Consider the following 19,285-nt stretch of genomic DNA (forward strand, 5'->3'; position numbering starts at 1 on the left):
GGCTCACACCCATAATCCCAGTAGTTTGGGAGGCCGAGGCCAGCAGATCGCTTGAGGCCAGGAATTTGGGACCAGCTTAGCTAACATGGCGAAACCCTATCTCTACTAAAATACAAAAGAGAAAAAGTAGTAGCCAGGTATTGTAGTGCATGCCTGTAATCCCAGCTACTTGGGAGGCTGAGGCACAAGAATCGTTTGAACCTGGGAGGTGGAGGTTGTAGTGAGCCAAGGTCATGCCGCTGTGCTCCAGCCTGGATGACAAAGCGAGACTCTTGTCTTAAAACAAAAACAAAAACAAAAAAAAAAATAGGAAAGCTTTTTTTTTGGAGCTGACAGAAACTAAACTACATAGCTACATAGCATATGATGGTGGAAAGTGTGGGCTTTGGAGCTCAGAGCTGGATTTGAAATCTCTCTCTGCCTCTTAATGTGCTGTACAGTCTTGGTAAGTTATATCAGCTTATCTGGGTTTAATTTCCTTCTAAAATGTGAAGGGCAATACCTATCTTACCAGGGCTGTTAAGGGTTAAATATGGTGATGTTTGTAAAGTGTCTGGCATGGTACCTGGCATATATGTCCAACAAATGTTGATCCTTTCCTCCTCCAGCCCCTTAGCCATTTATTAAATAATGGCACCTAAGTAAAAATAACCACTATTTTGTGAAAGGTTATTACATGCCAAGTTTTGTGCTAAGTGGCTTCTATAGTTTATCCTATTCATTCTCACAACAGTCCTTCAGAATGTTGATGAGAAAGGGAGGCACTGAGTGAATAAGTCAATTCTCTCAGGTCACACAGCCAAGGAGTGGTGGAGCCAGGATGTATAATGAATCCAGGAATCTGAGGCTGGAGCCCATACCCTTACATAGTTTGTGTTTGGAGGCATAGCAGATGCATATTCTGAGACCCCCACTGAGGCTGCTTAGATGAAAGAATGCTGTCTAGGACTTAGGGGACCAGGTTTTCAATCTTTGCCCTGATGTTAATCAGGTATGTAGATCCTTGGGAGAGGATCTTTTATCTCCTGAGATTTCAGTCACTTCATCAGTGAAATGGGAGCATCTAAACTAAAAGATGGGCAAACTTTTTTCCAGCCCTGATATTGTTTGACTGGGGTCTGCATTCTGATCTAGCCACATGTTGAATAAATTTTGAACCACCTTTGGTCTTGACAGTTGGGGAAATACAAAAGCTCTGTAGTCAATCTATGCTGTAATAGACTTAAAATTTTATTTTTGTTGAAACAATACTTGGATATAGTTTTTTTTAAAAGAGCCCCTGATAAGTTATAATGAAAAATGAAAGTCCTCTACCTCACTCCCCCGCACCCCTAGTTCTATTCTGATGAAATGATGTTTTTAGTTGTTCCTTCTGGTCATTTCTCCTGTGTGTCTGAAGTTACAGCCATCGACTATGACTTTGGCTCTTTTGCATCCTGTGCTCTCCTTTCTTAACATTTTGATTAGCTGAAGGCAGGAGGGAGGTTATCCAAAAGCCAGCAGAAGTCAGCCAGCCAGCCTGCCTGGAATGCTGTGGTGGGTGGATGTGTGATTCCTGTGCATGCTACACTAACTGATCTCTAGAGCTTTCTGAGGCTGGGCCATGAACTCACCATATTGCCCTGATTCTAAGACTTGTGCTAATTATAAAGTGGACCTATATTTCATAACAGCTTGGGTGGTGGTTGAAACATCAGCCCCAATAAACATGCACATCAGTGGTGTAATCTGTCTGAAATCTAATGATTGTGAATTTTTGAAAAAAATCGTAGGTCTTGCAGTTGAGGAAATATGTGAAGCCTCCTGGTGTAAACATGGAAATAGTGCTTTTGTGGTTGAATTCAGTAAAACACGGCTGTTTCAGCATTTCTATATCCTCTTACACAAAGAATCCTGTGGATTTAAGAACATGTGTTTAGCCATAAATGAAAAAGCACTGGGTCCCACCAGTCTTTCTAGCTGTGTGCATGAGCACGTTCTCGCTTATGTGCATGCAGCGTTGTTAAGTAACTTCAGTCCATCCTCTCGGGCCTTGTAGGACTGACCCCTGTGCTTGCTCGCAGGTTTAAAGGGCTCATGAGGTTTTTCTTTTGTTCGTGGTGCTTTGTATCTTGGGCTTTTTTTTTTTTTCCATTTCATAGCAGATGAGTAATGTGCCCACATCATATCATAAAAAAATTCGAGGATGGCATATCTCACACATGCACGTGAATACCCAGTCATCACACTTATGAACTACAAAAGAATCTACCTTGGGATATTTTAAACGTTTTTTTGTAATTGGTTCAATTCCATTCTGGTGCCTATGTAACATCAAAAAAAAGATGAACTGAAAGCGAGTCTTGGCCGGGCATGTGGTTCACACCTGTAATCCCAGCACTTTGGGAGGCCGAGGCCAGCGGATCACGAGGTCAGGAGTTCGAGACCAGCCTGACCAACATGGTGAAACCCTGTCTCTACTAAAAATACAAAAGTTAGCTGGGTGTGGTGGTGGGTGCCTGTAATCCCAGCTACTCAGGAGGCTGAGGCAGGAGAATCACTTGAACCCGGGAGGCGGAGGTTGCAGTGAGCCAAGATTGTGCCACTGTACTCCAGCCTGGGTGACAAAGCGAGACTCCGTCTCAAAAAAAAAAAAAAAAAGCGAGTCTTTTCCAAATGACATTCTACAAAATAACTGGCTCATATTGTTTAAAAATTGAGGCTATGAAAGACAAAGACAAAGTTCCAGATGAAAGAATGTTAGATAACAAAATGCCAAGTGTGACTCTTAGATTGGATCTTGGACCAGGAAAACAATTTTTGCCCTTTATTATAAAAGAAATGAGTGGGACAATTGATGCAATTTGGAGAAAGTTGTAGGCCAGATTAATAGCATTGTACCAATGTTAATTTTCTGAATTTGATTATTGTACTCTGGTTATGTAAGTGGATGGCCTCATCTTTAGGAAATATGCACCCAAAATATTTCAGGGTAAAGGGGCATGGTGTCTGCATCTTACCCTCATTTTTCCCAAGTTTGAAATTATTTTAAACTAAAAAGTTAAAGAGCCTTTTGCCTTAACTCAGCCTCCAAATAGCAGCACTTCCCTTTGCTTATGGAATCTTGACACAGGCCAAGGATTGAAAGGAGGGCTGCGATGTTCTAGGAGGTGGAACTGGGTGCTCACCTGCTTGTTTGGAAACACTTCATAGATCAGAGTTCTAAACCAGAACCTTTCTGTCTAGGAGGGAATTAGTTCTACTTAGGCCTTAAAAGGGTCCAAGACCCTTGTTAACCTCAGAGGAGGGAAACTTGAAGGAGAAAACCATGGTGACCCCTATATTTTCTTACTTCGTCTCTGTCCTCTTAGTGAAAGGAACCTCTTGGTGGTTCAGATAAGGACAGGCAGTGTGATGCCTTGCAAAGGGTTGGAGTGAAGAAATAGGATCTGGCCTAAAAGCTGTTGAGTGCACAGGGCTTGCCCAGAGGGTCTGGAGCTGCGCGATGCCCAAGCTGGGATTAGACTATCCTGCATTTTGTCCCACAACCCACTCAAATAGCTTAAATTAAAGGGAGGATTTTCTGAAAGGCTGTAGGAGTCTCATGGAACTCAAGGGAGGGGAAGTGTCACTGGCTCTGATGCGTAGGGAAACCACATGTCTCAGTTGGCCCTGGCAGTCTTGGTGGATGCCTGTGGTCCCAGCACAGTTATTAATAGTGCCTCTCCTTATTCTCGAAAGTGTCTTGTTTGATTGATACATCATATGACTGTGTTGTCACAGGATTAGAATCAGGAGCCCAGGCCATCCCTCACTGCCCCTCCCGTGCCACCTCATGGTTCTCTCCACATTTGCTTTTTTTCTGTCTCTCACCTCTGTTTTTGTCTGTCTCTCCCTCCTCTGGTTTCCTCTGTCCTGACTCCTGAGAGAGGGAGTCTTGTGTTGGAAACACGGTGGCAAGTCCTCACAGAAGGAAGTAGCAGGTCTGGCCGACACTCTGAGGGGCCCCTACTCCTGAAGTCGGTCAGGGCCTGAGATGGGAAAAGAAAAGGACTCAGGGGAAGGGGAATTAGGTCCCTGGTTTCCAGCAGTGATCTTGAAGTTCTCCCCAACTTGAAGATCCTAGTATGTTCTTCCTATTCCATTCCTTTCCATTTGTATTTGTCACCTTGGGGCTGTTTCACCTGGGTCTTCTAGTTGGATGACACCAACTGCTGTGGAATTGGGCCTATGCCATGAGCAGGAGTGTTGTGGCTGGCTCCAGCTCCCTGGTGGTCTTCATCCATACCCCTGCTCTCTACCTCTGCTTCTTCCTAGCTCCTACACCCTCCTGCCTCGGCCTTTCTGGTTTGGCTCCCTTGGTCCCCCACTCTGCCCTGGTGCAGTCTTTGTGATTCTATCTTTGCTGCAGAATTCTTAAGGTAGAATCAGCTTGCTCTGGCCCTCAGGGCTGTGAAAGCCCCTCCCAGCGGGAGCTGGGACTAAGAAGAAAAACCAGACAGAGGCAGGAGGGAAGGTATCCTGAGGCCCCCAAAAAGCATGGCAGGATCTCTCAAAGCAGAGAAGGGTCTAGGGCTAGGCCTGTGCTGTGCAGTAGAGCAGCCACTAGCCACACGCAGCTATTTAAATTATCATTAAGTCTGTTGAACCTGGGAGGCAGAGGTTGCAGTGAGCCGAGATCGCGCCACTACACTCCAGCCCTGGCGACAGAGTGAGACTCCATCCCAAAAAACAATAAAAAAAAAAAAAATCACTAAGTTAATTAAGTTTTAATTTTTTGAGACAGTGTCTCACTCTGTCACCCAGGCTGGAGTGCAGTGGCACGATCCTGGCTCACTGCAGCCTTGACCACCTGGGCTCAAGCAATCCCCCTGCCTCAGCCTCCCGTGTAGTTGGGACTATAGGCATGCACTGCCACACCAGGTTAATTCTTGTATTTTTGGTAGAGATGGGGTTTCGTTATGTTGCCCAGCCTGGTCTCAAACTCTTGGACTCAGGATATCCTCCCTCCGTGGCCTCCCAAAGTGCTGGGATTACAGGTGTAAGCCACCGTGCCTGGCCCCTTGAAGTTAAGTAAAATACAAAACTCAGTTGTACCAACCACATTTCAAGTGTTTGCTTGGCCACAAGTGGCTGTGGCTTCTGTGTTGGATGGCACAGATGTAGCACATGTCATCATCACAGAAGTTCCATCAGCCAGCACTGGAGAGCACTTGCTCCCTGTTCACCCAAGCGCTATTTAAAGTGGTTTCTTTGTATGTTCTAGTAGCTGCCACAAGTGCTCTTAGAGAATAGATTGGATGGGTGAAAAGAAAGCATGATTTGTATTAGGTTGGTGCAAAAGTAATTGTGGTTTTTGCCATTAAAAGTGATAGTGAATGGAACATTTCAGGTACCTTTACCACTGGCCAGTAAGTCAGGATGTTTTCATAGTGCCTTTTATCATAGAATTCTAGTATGTTCCTGCTAATGGAGACTTTCCCATCATTCTAGGGCTGGATTTCCCTAACTCCAGTTATTCTGCTGCTGCTGCCATCATTTTTGCCATATCCTAGGGCTGCATGTGCTGTTTATTCCATGTTGTCTTTTAAATTGGTTCATGTTTTTACTTCAGTGTTTTTTTTTTTTTTTTTTTTTGAGATGGAGTTTCGCTCTTGTTGCCCAGGCTGGAGTGCAATGACATGATTTCGGCTCACTGCAACCTCTGCCTCCCAGGTTCAAATGATTCTCCTACTTCAGCCTCAAGAGTAGCTGGGATTACAGGTGCCCACCACCATGCCTGGCTATTTTTTTTTTGGTTTGTATTTTTTAGTAGAGACTGGGTTTCACCATGTTGACCAGCCTGGTCTTAAACTCCTGACCTCAGGTGATCCACCCACCTTGGCCTCCCAAAGTGCTGGGATTACAGGCGTGAGCCACCGCGCCCAGCCTTACTTCAGTTTGTAAAGGAAATATCCTTACTATAAATGGAAAACCATCAAAGGAAAATACATTTTTTAAGCAGGCGGTTTTTTAAAGAATAATATATACATAGGAGGTGCCCACCTTGTCAGGGTACAGCTTATGACTTTCAGAGTAATGTTATGTTGTTTCTGGTGGATTGTTTTCCTTATCAAATTCTAGCAGATTCCCCTCTTTATGGAAGGCTCTGAGCCTGGATTAGCTTCCCTTTTCTTTAAGAAAGAGATTAGCAAATGTATACAGGTGCTGAAGACATTGTGGTACCAAATGGAGTCTTTCTCCCTGACAAAATCAGAAGCATTTAAAAAAGATCTGAGAAGGAACAACTGCTTCATTCTTATTGAAAGTACACTCTTGTCTTTGGTTCAGGAGGGGTCTATGTAGAGCAGGCCTGAGGGCAGGTGCCATGCAGCACACTGGAAACTTTTTGGCTGCAGGTCCCCCTTCACGTTCTTGGTAATCATTGAGTACCCCAGAGAGCTTCGTTTTTGTGCATGATATTAATATTTGCCATATAAAAATCAAAAGACATTTATTTCAAAGGTCTGTATTCATTAAAATGACAGTCTATTACATGTTAACAAAAATAATATATTTTATAAAAAAGGACTATTTTCCAAACAAAAAATTCAACGAAAGAGTAATTGTTTTACATGTTTTCGCAAGTCTCTTTAATGTCTGGCTTAATAGAAGAGCTGGATTCTCTCACCTACTTCTGCATTTCATGTCATTTCTTGCCTTGTCACCTGTCAGGTAGCTTCTGGAAAACTCTACTGAACACTCAGAATGACAGTGAAAATGGCAAGTCTTTATTAATGAAAATGACTTCCATCTTGCAGACTCCTTGAAAAGGTTTCCAGGTGCCCCACCCCCACCCCCACCAGTGGTTTCGCCAGACCACACTCTGAGAACCACTAGTGAAGTGACTGGCACACTGGACTAGAAGACTGAAGATGGCTGGTTGCAGTGGCTCACGCCTGTAATGACAACAGTTTGGGAGGCCGAGGCAGGAGAATCACTTGAGCCCAGGAGTTTGAGACCAGCCTGGACAACACAGACCTCATCTCTACAAAAAAATTTAAAAATTAGCCGGGTGTGGTCGTACATGCCTGTAGTCCCAGCTACTTGGGAGGCTGAGGTAGGGGCATTGCTTGAGCCCAGGAGGTGGAGGCTGCAGTGAGCCATGATTGCGACACTGCATCCAGCTTGGGTAACAGAGAGAGATCCTGTCTCAAAAAACAAAAAACAAAAAATACTGAAGATGTCTGCTTTCATCTAACACTTGACACTTGATAGTCCTGTGACCTTATGCAAAGAGATTAGGTCACCTGGAACTCCAAGGCTCCAGTTTTCTTTTGTTTTTCTTTTTTTGAGACAGAGTGTCTGTCACCCAGGCTAGAGTGCAGTAGCGTGATCTCAGATCACTGCAACCTCCCCCTCCTGGGTTCAAGCTATTCTCCTGCCTCAGCCTCCTGAGTAGCCGGGATTACAGGCATCTACCATGCCCGACTAATTTTTGTGTTTTTAGTAGAGATGGGGTTTTGCCATGTTGGCCAGGCTGGTCTCGAACTCCTGACCTTAGGTGAGCTGCCTGCAGCCTCCCAAAGTGCTAGGATTACAGGAGTGAGCCACCGCACCTGGCCTCCAGTTTTCTTATCTGTAAACTCGGGTTGGAAATTCTGGCTGAGCCTGTTTTACAGGGTGGTTGTGTGTCTCAGATAATGCCTGCGAAACCTTTCTGCCAACTGAAAGTGGTATACTTGTAAATGGCATTAGTAAGGATCTTTTGAAGTATGGTGTCATCTTTAACATGTAGGACAGTTATTTTTAGAACATCACCATGGCATCTTTATCTCACTTAATTCTGCGGACACCTGTGAAGAGGAAAAGCCACGATTCTCAGTTTCCAGGCAAGGTAATTGAGGTGAGCAGGTGAGCGACTGGCCAGAAAACAGGGACTCATCCTCTGTGCTGCATGTTCAACCTGCATGCTGCTTCCATTGTATACTGGTGCTGGCTGGTGTGGTTTAGCTTGAGCTCTTATCTGACACAGGCTGTTTGTCTGACACACTGACACAGTCAAACAGGGAGACTCTACCACCCCCAGCAATTCTTTGCTTGAATAAATTACCTTCAGTCTGAGTCACCTAATGGATGAAACACAATTTTCAGATTTGAAGAGCTGAGGCCTCCTCCAAGCAGAGGGAACTGTTTGAGAACTCTTTCAAGTGCTGATCTAAAAACTACCCTGGTAAACAGCCCTGGGATGGTAAACGGATTCTTTTTCTTGACTGGGGGAAGATCTGCTCACTCTCTCAGATAAGTTTGTACTTTTGAGCCACTCCCCTCCATGGCTCATTTCCTGCAGGGAAAGCCGTCAGCTTACTCTCCTCCCTGGACATTCCCGAAGCCACCCCCACTCTGATCTTGGAAAACACATTTGCTTGTAATTGTAGGAGACAAAGAATCACGGTCAAGTCTTTTCTTTATGAAACAAGACAGAAAGTCCAAGTTCAATTGTGGCAAGGTGGTTTTAAGATGTATTTAAAGAAATGCTTTATAAAAGCTAGGTTGAACTAAATTCCACAAACTCTGCTCCTTATACACATGGCTTTATTGTCAGGGGCAGAAGCCCTCCAGCAGTTACCTGTATTTAATTACAGTGCTTTGCCATGCTACAGAATATGGGTTGGCCCTTGCCGTCCTATGCTGATATGACTTCCATAAAGTGTATCTTTCAGTCGCACGTTAAAGGCTTAATTCAACTACAAGTGACAGCAATACAATTCTAGCTAGCTTGAACAAAATAGAAAGCAATGATGATGATGGAAGGGGGCCTGTCTTGGCTCAGGGAAGAGGGGTATAGGGGTAGACTGTAAGGCGTTGCTGGGTCCAGAGGCTCAAAGTGCCACTGGGACCTCCTGGGGTCTCCTTCCCTTCTTTCTTCTCTGTCAGGCTCTCTCCTCATGATGCCAAGATGGCTGCTGTCTGCTGCAGGCTTTCATTCCATCCTCTTAAACATCTCAAGTGGAAGAAAGTTCCTCTAACTGTTGCAGAAAGGCCCTGAAATGAAGTCTCATTGGTTATGATGGGTCATGTCTATCGCCCCAGCTCATAGAACAATCACTGTGGCTAGGAGTATGACTGTGGCCAGGCCCTGTCACATCACTAGGGACTGAGAGGTGGGGGTGAGGACCAAGGAGTATTAGGGCTGTAACACTGGGGAGACAGGAAAGATTTTGGTTTGTGGCCTCTCATACCTCAGTACTTTTGGGAACTGTTACGCAAGTAGCTGTGATCCTCAGTGGAATGGTAACAGCTGGGTGGGCTTTTTCGTATGGGCGGGGTAGGGGTGCGGGGAAGACTGGCTTTGTGTTTGGTTTCAGTGCATCTTTGATGAATAGGCTTGTTGGTGGTTGGAAGTCAGCCAGTCATGCGTCATTCCTGGCAGCGCAGCCTCACTGATAGAAGGAAACGCTGATGTCAGATCAAGTCTTCTGGGTTTAATACCCTTTGATGGTCACACACTTAATACAGATAGTCACAAAAAGGGCATCAAGTCAGACCGGCGGGCCCTGAACCTGCCCATCAGAATCACCTGAGGAGTCTTTTAACATACTCTGCACCCAGGTAACAATTTTGTAAAACCTAAATTTGATCAGGTCATGCCCCTGCTTAGAAAAATCTATGGTATTTTACAGTTGAAAACAAAAAACCAGGCATGGTGTTGTACCCCTGTAGTCCCAGCTACTTGGAAGGGGCAGGAGGATCCCTTGAGCCCAGGAGTTTGAGGCCACAGTGTGATATGATCATGTCTGTGAATAGCCACCATACTCCAGCCTGGGCATCATAGCAAGACTCTGTCTCTTAAGAAAACAAAAACCCCATCGATTCTCGGCCTTTTGGCTAAGATCAAGTGAAAACAAAAAGCCAAAAAACCCCCAAAAAACAAAAACACAAAATCAAACAAAAAGCCCTATACTATCCCATTCTCCCACCCTAGCCCTGTTTTTTTCTCCCCTAGACAGTTAACTATATTAGTGTAATATATTTTAGCTGTTGGAGGTATTTACTTCTATGACCAAGTAGTATGTATTGTGTGACTTCTTGATTTTTTTCATTTGAGTGACTATCTGTTGACATCCTGCTATGGAAGATGAGGTTTTGTCTCTTTTCACCCTCTGTCCTGTACTTTGCCCATCTCCCGTCTTCTCAGCAGAATCCATTGTGGTCAGTATTTGATTACTTTTATTGCAGCTAGGTAAGTGCTAGTCACAGTTGAGCCACCTGGTAAACTATGATTATGTTTCCTTTTTGTGGTAGAATGCATTCTTTAATTATTTCTGACAAAGGGTGCATTGGAAATAAATTACTTGAGACTTAAGTAACCCTATGGGAAGAAAACCCACCACATAGAACTAGGTTAAAAGGTTTGATTTTGAGATGTGATTTATGGCCAAAGGAAGAGAAATGGCAAATAGAGAATAGCAGAGGGAGACAGAATTTCAGTGATGAACTAGCACCAGAAAATCTTCTGCAAAGAAAGAAACAAGAAATAATCTCCCCTTCTCCCCACCGTGCCATGGCCTCCCATTGTTCATGGGATTGAGTTCAGATGCCTTTATAATGGCCCAGGAGGCATCCTCACTCCAGCCCCTACCAGGCCAGCCCATCAGTGCTGGAGGGTCGAATGTCCCCCTTCTCTGTCTGGTGGAATCCTCTTTCTTCATGTCTGACTTGGGTTGGATGGCCTTCTCAGCCATGTGTCTGTTGCTCAGTGTGTGTAAGTAGTCTTAGCACTGCTTGAGTTTAATTGTTGGCTCTGCCATTTCCCAGCTCTGTGACCATGGGCAAGTTACCTTTCTTTTCCTTGCCTCTATTTCCTCCTTTATAAAATGTGAATAACAACAATAGCACCTACCTGTTAGGATTGTTAGCGGTTGCACAAATTGGTGGGGTTAAAGCACTGACAGTAGTGCCTGCCACATAGCAGTCAGTCAGTCTGTGCCCTGTATCCATCCTTCTTTCTCCACAAAGGCAGCGTTGGTGGGTTGTATTCACCAGTGCCCCAGAGAGCTCTTGGCAAATCAGATATCTTTAGCGGCTGGGCAGGGAACCTGAATGAGTGATTCAGGCACCAGAGTGATAGGGACTGGAGAGGAGGGTAACCCCTGCCTAAGGGAGCACCTTCTGCTCTACTTCTAGCTATTTTTTTTCTTTAAATGAAAAATTTGAGAATTCTTTTTTTTTTTTAAATGTGAATTTTCCCTGACATTTACTACACAGCATACCAGCCAAATGCACTAAGCTTATTGGCCCATAGGCCACTGCTTTGGGGCTCAATTCTCATTTAACAGAGTAGGCCTGGGGGATGATGTGACCAGCTGCAGGCCACACGCTAACCGATCTGGCCCTCCGTTTTCTCACTGGTATGAATGTGGACAGCACTGGCACTGCCCACCACCAGGGAGGTGACCATGCGGATGCGGTCATGCATGCGAGTGCATCTTGCAGAGCGGCTGCCTGCACAGTGTAACAGGTTATTATGTCCACCGTGTCAGCTGCCCTCGCCTCTGGGAAACTCCCTGGATGGTTTTTAAGAGGGTCTCAGGGTCTCTTTTTATACCAGGAGGAAAAATTGTATGCATTTATTGAGCACTGACTGTGTGCCCAGAAATTGTTAAATGTTTTACATTTGTATTCTCCTTGATTCCTTCTAAGAGCCCTCCCTATGGGATGAAAAGTAATAATTTTATAGGTAATACAAATGGTTCATAGAGAGGGCCCTGATTAGGGCCTTGCAGAAAGAGCTTTAGTCAGCAGTGAATCTGTGTTTCTGATTAAAATCCTGGGCTTTGGCAGCATGCTGCTTCCCTCTTACTGGAAGCCAAGTCCTGTAGAAGCTCTGTGGGTCTTCTCTATTCACTGGGCACTTCCCCTGGAGAACAAGTCTAGTCTTGTTTTCTGCCTGTAGAAGCTGCAGCGGATGACCCTAAGCCTGGTCTGATAAGGGAGAAGGCAGAGGAAATCAGGATGATGTTGATGGCACAGAACCAGGGGAAAGGGGGCAAAGCCTGTGTTGGATGTGGGATCCAGGCTTGGGAGCTGAGGTGCTCCCATGGGAGGTAAAGCTTTTATCCTCATATTTTGGAATGCTGGTGGCGTTTTCAAACCCATCTGGCAAGCCCACAGCTTGGGATGACGGAATGAATTAGAACTGATCAGAGCCTCCTTTACCCCCGTGAGACCCCTGCAATTGCATGTTTAGAAATAAAATTTTGGCTGGGTGCCGTGGCTCACACCTGTAATCCCAGCGCTTTGGGAGGCCTAGGCGGGTAGATTACTTGAGGGCAGGAGTTTGAGACCAGGCTGGACAACAAGTGAAACGCCATCTCTACTAAAAATACGAAAAAAAAAAATTAGCTTGGCGTGGTGGTGCACACCTGTAGTTCCTGCTACTTGGGAGGCTGAGGCATGAGAATTGCTTGAACCCGGGAGGCAGAGGTTACAGTGAGCCGAGATCATGCCACTGCACTCCAGCCTGGGTGACAGAGTGAGACTCTGTCTCAAAATAACATAAAATTTTTCTGATAGTTACTTGTGAGGCAGGCCCCTCTAGCCAATGAAACACGTGTTTTACCAGCAGGTGGGTGTTGAGTCTCCAGGCCCATAGCTCATGATCATGTGTTGTTCTTTCGGAGTATCCACTTCCCCTTTCTTTTCTTTTGTTTTTGTTTTGAGACAGGGCTGTCTGTCGTCCAGGCTGGAGTGCAGTGGTGTGATCTCGGCTCACTGCGGCCTCAACCTTCTGGGCTTAAGCGATCTTTCCGCCCTGGCCATAGGCACACGCCACCATGCCCAGCTAGTTTTTTTTGTTTGTTTGTTTGAGATGGAGCCTCGCTCTGTCTCCCAGGCTGGAGTGCAGTGGCGCGATCTCAGCTCACTGCAAGCTCCGCCTCCCGGGCTCACGCCATTCTCCTGCCTCAGCCTCCCAAGTAGCTGGGACTACAGGTGCCCACCACCACACCTGGCTAATTTTTTTTTGTATTTTTAGTAGAGACGGGGTTTCACCTTGTTAGCCGGGATGGTCTCGATCTCCTGACCTCGTGATCCGCCTGTCTCGGCCTCCCAAAGTGCTGGGATTACAGGCGTGAGCCACCGTGCCTGGCTGCCATTTCCCTTTTTTTTGTTTTTTTTAAAAAACTCATGCATGTGTCCCTCCTTCCCCTAGGTGTGGCTTTGTCAGGCAGATGCCTGAGGGAGAGGTAGAGGGGATGTGGGGTTTGAATCACTCACCTGATCCCTTCCAATAGGTCCTCCTAGACCTGGGACTAACTTATTTAAATTTTTTTTTTCTCTCCTTATACCTCTTGGATCTGGTTTCTTGACTTTTACAACATGATTAAGCCTTGCACAGTCCTTCTTTGCCTTCCTAACTCCTATCAAGGTCCAAGTTGCTAGTTGCTGTCACCAGGATGGATGGCCACCCTTATCTCTTGCCATTCTCCACATTCCAGACCTCCGGCCTCCTTCAGTTTCTTGCAAACACCATGCTGTTCCCATTCCCCTCTTATCGGGACACAGGCTCTGCCGCCTGCTTGGGACTCAGTATTTTCCTCCCCTCCCCCGAATTCCTATTCATGCTTTGGACTTCTGTTTAGATAGTACTCCTCTGGAAGTTTGCTGTGACTCTCCCTCTAATACATGGTCTGGCGCCATTCTTCCCTGCTGAGTTCCATGGCGCCTGGACCATTCCCACCCTGGCACTGACTTTTCTGGAATGGGCTGTAATAACTACCTCACCCGCCAGGCTGTAAGTGCCCTGGAGACAGGGCCACGCCCAAGGCCCAGCACCAGGTCTGGCATGTGGTAAATAAATAAATAAATTTGCACTCAGTGTTTAACATTGACAGCATCATTTGGACTGAAGCTGCCAGAGATGGCTGGACATTCTTCCCCAGAGAGAGATTTAGTCAGCGTTGAATCCATGTCTCTGATTAAAATCCTGAGCTTTGACAACATGCTGTCCAGAGGTCCTGGACAAAGTTTTTTAACCTACACCATGCTATGCAATGTAGTAGTTGCTAGCCATGTTAATTAAAAAATTTTAAATATAATGAATTTTTTTTTTTGAGACAGTGTCTCACTCTGTCACCCAGGCTGGAGTGCAGTGGCACGATCTTGGCTCACTGCAACCTCTGCCTCCTGATTCAAATGATTGTCTTGCCTCAGCCTCCTGAGTAGCTGGGATTACAGGTGCCCCCCACTATGCCAAGCTAATTTTTGTATTTTTAGTAGAGACGGGCTTAATTTCCAAAGGGTCCATCCTACCGATATCTCCCCCACAGTGCACAACATGCTGTGCACATACACAGTAGGTGCTCAGAAACTTTGCATTGTTGTTGCTCACTAAGCATTTTTTTTTTTTTTTTTTTGAGACAGAGTCGTGCTCTGTCACCCAGGCTGGAGTGCAGTGGCATGATCTTGGCTCACCACAAGCTCTGTCTCCTGGGTTCAAGAGATTCTTGTGCCCCAGCCTCCTGAGTGGCTGGGACTGCAGGTGCCTGCCATCATGCCTGGCTAATTTTTGTATTTTTAGTAGAGATGGGGTTTCGCCATGTTGGCCAGGCTGGTCTCCAACTCCTGACCTCAAGTGATTGGCCTGCCTCGGCCTCCCAAAGTGCTGGGATTACAGGCGTGAGCTACTACGCCCGGCCTGATTAAAATTAAATAAACTAAAAACTCCTTTCCTCAGTCACACCGGCCAAGTGCTCAGTAGCTACACGTGGCTGGTGGCCGCCGCACTGCACTGTGCAGAGCACAGGACGTTTCCGCCGTGGCAGGAAGCTGTTTTCAGCGGTGCTGCTCTAGACACCGTCTTGTAAAGGTGCTACTTTAGGGGTCTGTATGTTGGGTAAAGTCCTTTGTTGGTGTTTCTGTCTATGTCCAGTAGGTGTTTGCGGATCCCTTCTTAAGCCTGAACTGTGTTTCCTCGGTTTCCCCTGGCTGCAGGATGCTCGTCAGAAGTTCCGCTCTGTTCTGGTTGAAGCAACGGTGAAACTGGACGAACTGGTGAAGAAAATTGGCAAAGCTGTGGAAGACTCCAAGCCCTACTGGGAGGCACGGAGGGTGGCGAGGCAGGTAAGATAGCCCCATAGATGTCTCCCCTACCTCGAGCCTCACTACCCCTCCATTTTGAGGATGCCTTTGACTCTGTATCGCCTGCTGAAGGTTAGAAGCTCGAGTCCTATATGTCTTATCTGCAGTGACCCACCCCCCCGCAATCGGCCTCATTCCAGTGCTCGACACTATTAATAGGGTGTGAATGCTGGCATTTGGATGACCCTGCAAGTGGGTGCTCCCTGAGTTGGTGCTGAGTGCACTTACGGGGTGCACTCAGAGTGTGTTCCTCCTCCGCTCCTGATGACAACCTGTCAGGCAGCAGTAGGAAGATTCACTTACTCCCTCGCGTTCGCCTGACTCTTGGGAGTGTTTAGCCTTCTGCTTCTCTTGAAACATCGGTTCTTCTTCTTTTTCTTTCTTTTTTTTTTTTTTTTTCCTTTTTAAGATTTGGTAGGTGAGTTGTTGTACATTCCTTAGCGGATTCTGACTTCCATGGCCATCGTCCTGCTGAAACTTTGTTTCTTTGTCCTGAGAGCCCAAATAAGAAGCAGTGAAACAGAGACCAGAAGGAGAGTGGCGGAGGGGACTGTGATCAGGCGATTGCTGGGGACTGTGATCAGGCGATTGCTGGGGGCTGCGTGGAAATGGGTTCTGGTTTAGGAGTTGGTCTTCCTTTGGCTGCTGTGTGACGCGATGTGCCACTTGTGTCACCTGCAGCCTCTGATAGCCAGGCCCTGTGAATGGGGAAGGTAAAGAGCCCCCAACAGTTACTGGTACCTGCTGTGTGGCAGGCCCTGGGCTGGGGGCTTTATTCACCTTCCTCAGCCTGCTTGGGCTTCCCCATTAGAGAGCTAATGTGAATCACCAACCCTGTGATGCCTCTTGAGATGAGGGTTCAGATTTCCCAAGAAGATCTAAGCAGTTGGTCCAAATTGTAGTTCACTAGCAAATGACCCAGTGCTGTCCCTGTGGTGTGTTTATGACACGATGGAAGATGCAGCCTTCAAAAGTGTCCACTTGTAAGAAGACGTTTAGTGAGGCTGGGCATGGTGGCTCACACCTGTAATCCCAGCACTCTGGGAGACCGATCACTTGGTGGGCAGATCACTTGAGGTCAGGAGTTTGAGACCAGCCTGGCCAACATGTTGAAACCCCTCTCTTCTAAACATACAAAAATTAGCCGGGTGTGGTGGTGGGCGCCTGTAATCCCAGCCACTAGGGAGGCAGAGGCATGAGAATCGTTTGAACCTGGGAGGTGGAGGTTGCAGTGAGCCGAGATCGTGCCACTGCACTCCAGCCTGGGCGACAGAGCACAACTGTGTCTCAGAAAAAAAAAAAAAAAAAAGAAAAAAATGAGTGAGCAACAACAACGCAAAGTTTCTGAGCACCTACTCTGTGTGTGCACAGCATGTTGTGTACTGTGGGGGAGATATCAGTAGGATGGCCCCTTTGGAAATTAAGTCCCGGAAATCTAGGAATATATTAAGATAGACCCATAGAGAATGTGGGCCAGGACTTAACCATTCCTCTTCTTTTTCCTATCTCCATGTACCTCTCTTTTCTCTTCAAGGGAGCCCCTTGCTGCTTTGGGAGTTCTACCAAGATCCTATCTGTGTGTTTGGGTTTTATGCTCTGAACCCTGAGCTGAAGTTCCTGGTTGGACCTTGCCAGATATGTTGCCTTTATTCCTAGACAGAGTGGCTGCCTGAAACCCTTCTTCCTTCCCTGGCCTGGTGCACTGGGTTGTATACTTCAAAGTTCTGATTGCTCGTTGGTCTGCACACGCCTTGAGCAGCAGCCACTCCCTTTCTCCACCTCCAGCTGGGCCCTGCCCAGGCCTCTAGAATTCCCGGGAGAAGAAACCCTTTTCCAAAAAGTACTTTTCAATTCCCACAGATTCCAGCACCCTGAGGCATTCCCCCTCCAAAGTGTCCAAGTTGCATCAATCTTTGAGATGCCCCCCAAGTTGAGGATGTGTCCTACCCACTGTAGGCTAAGGTTGTATCATTCTTGACCTGAACTGGAAGTATGGAGGGTTCAGGTTAGGTTTGAGGAGAAGCTTCTGAGGATTTAATTTAAACATTGGATAAATATCGAGGAATTCAGAAAACCTCCTTTCCTGAAAGTCTGTAACACTGGGATTTATGGTTCTGTGATGCCATTTAGCCCACGCGTATCTATTAAAAGCAGCCCGTGTGCCCATGCTGTAGAATGATTGAAGGATGGTCTGTTGAAGCATCCCGTTGGAGTCGCAGCAGTGGCTTCTCTACCTGAAGTTTTCCTTGCGTGGTCCCTGAGCTCAGGTTTGGGGGCAGAGATGGCTCTAGGGGGCTTTGTGCTGGGGTTTCTCAAGGCTCTTCCTCTGATTCAGGTCACTCCCTTGGCTGTGCTGATGTGAAATGTGCTCCTGCCTCAGGTCTTTGGACTTGCCTTTCCTTCTGTTTGGTGGTGTCCTAACCCTGGTATTTTCATAGCCCGATTCCTCATCTTCAGGTTTCTGCTCAAATGTCCCTTTATCCATGAGGCCTTCTCAGGCTAACATTTAAAATGGTAACTCCCAGCCCACCATCCCTGCCAGCCCTAGCCCCCATGCCTTGCTTTCCTTTTTCCCTGTGGGACTTCTCCCCATCTGACCTGTTATAATTTACTTGTTTACAGTAAGTGAAGCTCCACAAGGGCAGAGAGTTTCATTCGTTTGGCTCCTTGCCAGGTCTGCAATGCCAGCATACAGAAGGTGCTCAAATATTGTATAAATCAATAAATGAACAAACTAGCGAATGATGTTGGGGAGCTGCCAACAGACCAGAGATTCCTCCCTTGCCCTCCCTTGAAGTCATGAGCTTTTCCTTTACTCACAGCCTCTTTCCCACCTGGTAGCTAGGTAAGCAGGTGGAGAGTGGCATGACTGGCAAATCCAACCTTGTCTGGGTTGAGTTCATTCAAATCCCATTTAGCAGGTGGGTCCCCAGCTGGCTGTGACACATCCTGGAGTGATTTCACACCACTCGCTGCTCTTCTGCACTCCAAATCTTCTTTGTTGGGAAAAGAGGTAGGAGGGAGCTGGCTGGGAGGCTCCTAGTCTGTTGGGAAGCAGTGGATGGTGGCTCCTCTCCATCTCTTCATCCCTTCTCTTGGCCAGTGAGGACAATAGGGCAATTACTGAGTCCCTTGGGCAAGGCACTGAGTCATCGGGTCGAATCAGATGAGGCCCAGGTCCTGGGGATAAGTGAGTCACTCTTAATGGGCAGATCCCAAGATGAATGTTGAGAGCATCCTGCCTGGCTTTATGCCTGCAAGCTCTCCCCATAATCTCCTTCCTTCTTGCAGGTGGGCAGGAAGAAGCAGGGTAGAAAAGGTTAGATTCCTAATCTAACTTCTACCCGTCAACCCCAGGGGACCTTGTTGGTCAATAGCGAAGGAACTGGAAGGATGTTCAAAGGCTGAGGCAGGGCACAGATGTCACATTTCATCTCTGTGGAGGGCGGGCTGCTCAGGCCAGATGGATGAGCTTGTTTGTGTGTGAATGTTCCTCTCACCTTCCTGATGGTGAAGGGGGCGATGTCCATCTCCAGATGCTGCCAAGTAGGGCTTCCTGTTTTCTTCCTCTTGTCCCCAACACCTTCCTTTTTATATTTACAAACCTCTCTGGTTATGTACAGCAGGGAATGGTGCCTGAGAGACTCCTTCAGATAGCAGTTCCTTCTAGTTTGAGTCAGGAGGCACTGCGTCCTCAGAGTCCCTGCATCCTCATTCATGAAATGCTGGCAGTCAAGGGAACAGCCCTGGCTATCTCATGAGGTTGGCCTTAGGATTTAAGTGAGATAATGTGTTTGACAACGGAATCCCAGCATGAGCTTGGGTTTTGGCTTCATTAAAAAATTAGAATATATTGTAGAAAATTTAGAAAATAGACAAAAAGAAGAAAATAAGTCCTAGTACCTTCTCTTACTATTTGATGTATATCCCATATTTTTTTTCAAAAAAAGGAATCATGATAATTACATGATAGTCATGTATCAACGCATTTTCTACTTTTGATGGTTACATTATTATTATGTGAGAGAAGGTCCTTATTTGTAGGAAATAACAACTACAAAAAGTATTTGCGGGGGTGATGGAGCATCAGGTCCTCACTCAAATGGTTGAGAGCAAAAAGTTATTTGTACTGTACTTTTTCTTAACTTTGTGAATATTTTGAAGTAAAAGTACGTATGCCATTTGG

The 19,285-nt window shown here is 46.4% G+C and overlaps 1 protein-coding gene and 1 non-coding gene across 4 annotated transcripts in view; one reads left to right on the forward strand and one right to left on the reverse strand.

Moving 5' to 3' along the window:
- Nucleotides 1-19,285, forward strand: part of SH3BP5 (SH3 domain binding protein 5) — a 78,506-nt gene that overhangs the window by 14,243 nt on the left and 44,978 nt on the right. For all 3 annotated transcript variants that reach the window (XM_002814037.6, XM_054552576.2, XM_054552575.2), the window contains exon 3: nucleotides 14,953-15,081. In XM_002814037.6, the coding sequence (XP_002814083.1) occupies nucleotides 14,953-15,081 (129 nt within the window). The remainder of the gene's footprint in view (nucleotides 1-14,952; nucleotides 15,082-19,285) is intronic.
- Nucleotides 2,139-2,247, reverse strand: LOC112132939 (small nucleolar RNA U13). Its single transcript, XR_002914638.2, has one exon. It is a non-coding gene; the product is annotated as a small nucleolar RNA U13 (small nucleolar RNA).

Source organism: Pongo abelii, chromosome 2, assembly GCF_028885655.2.
Source record: "Pongo abelii isolate AG06213 chromosome 2, NHGRI_mPonAbe1-v2.0_pri, whole genome shotgun sequence".
Lineage (NCBI taxonomy): Eukaryota > Metazoa > Chordata > Mammalia > Primates > Hominidae > Pongo > Pongo abelii.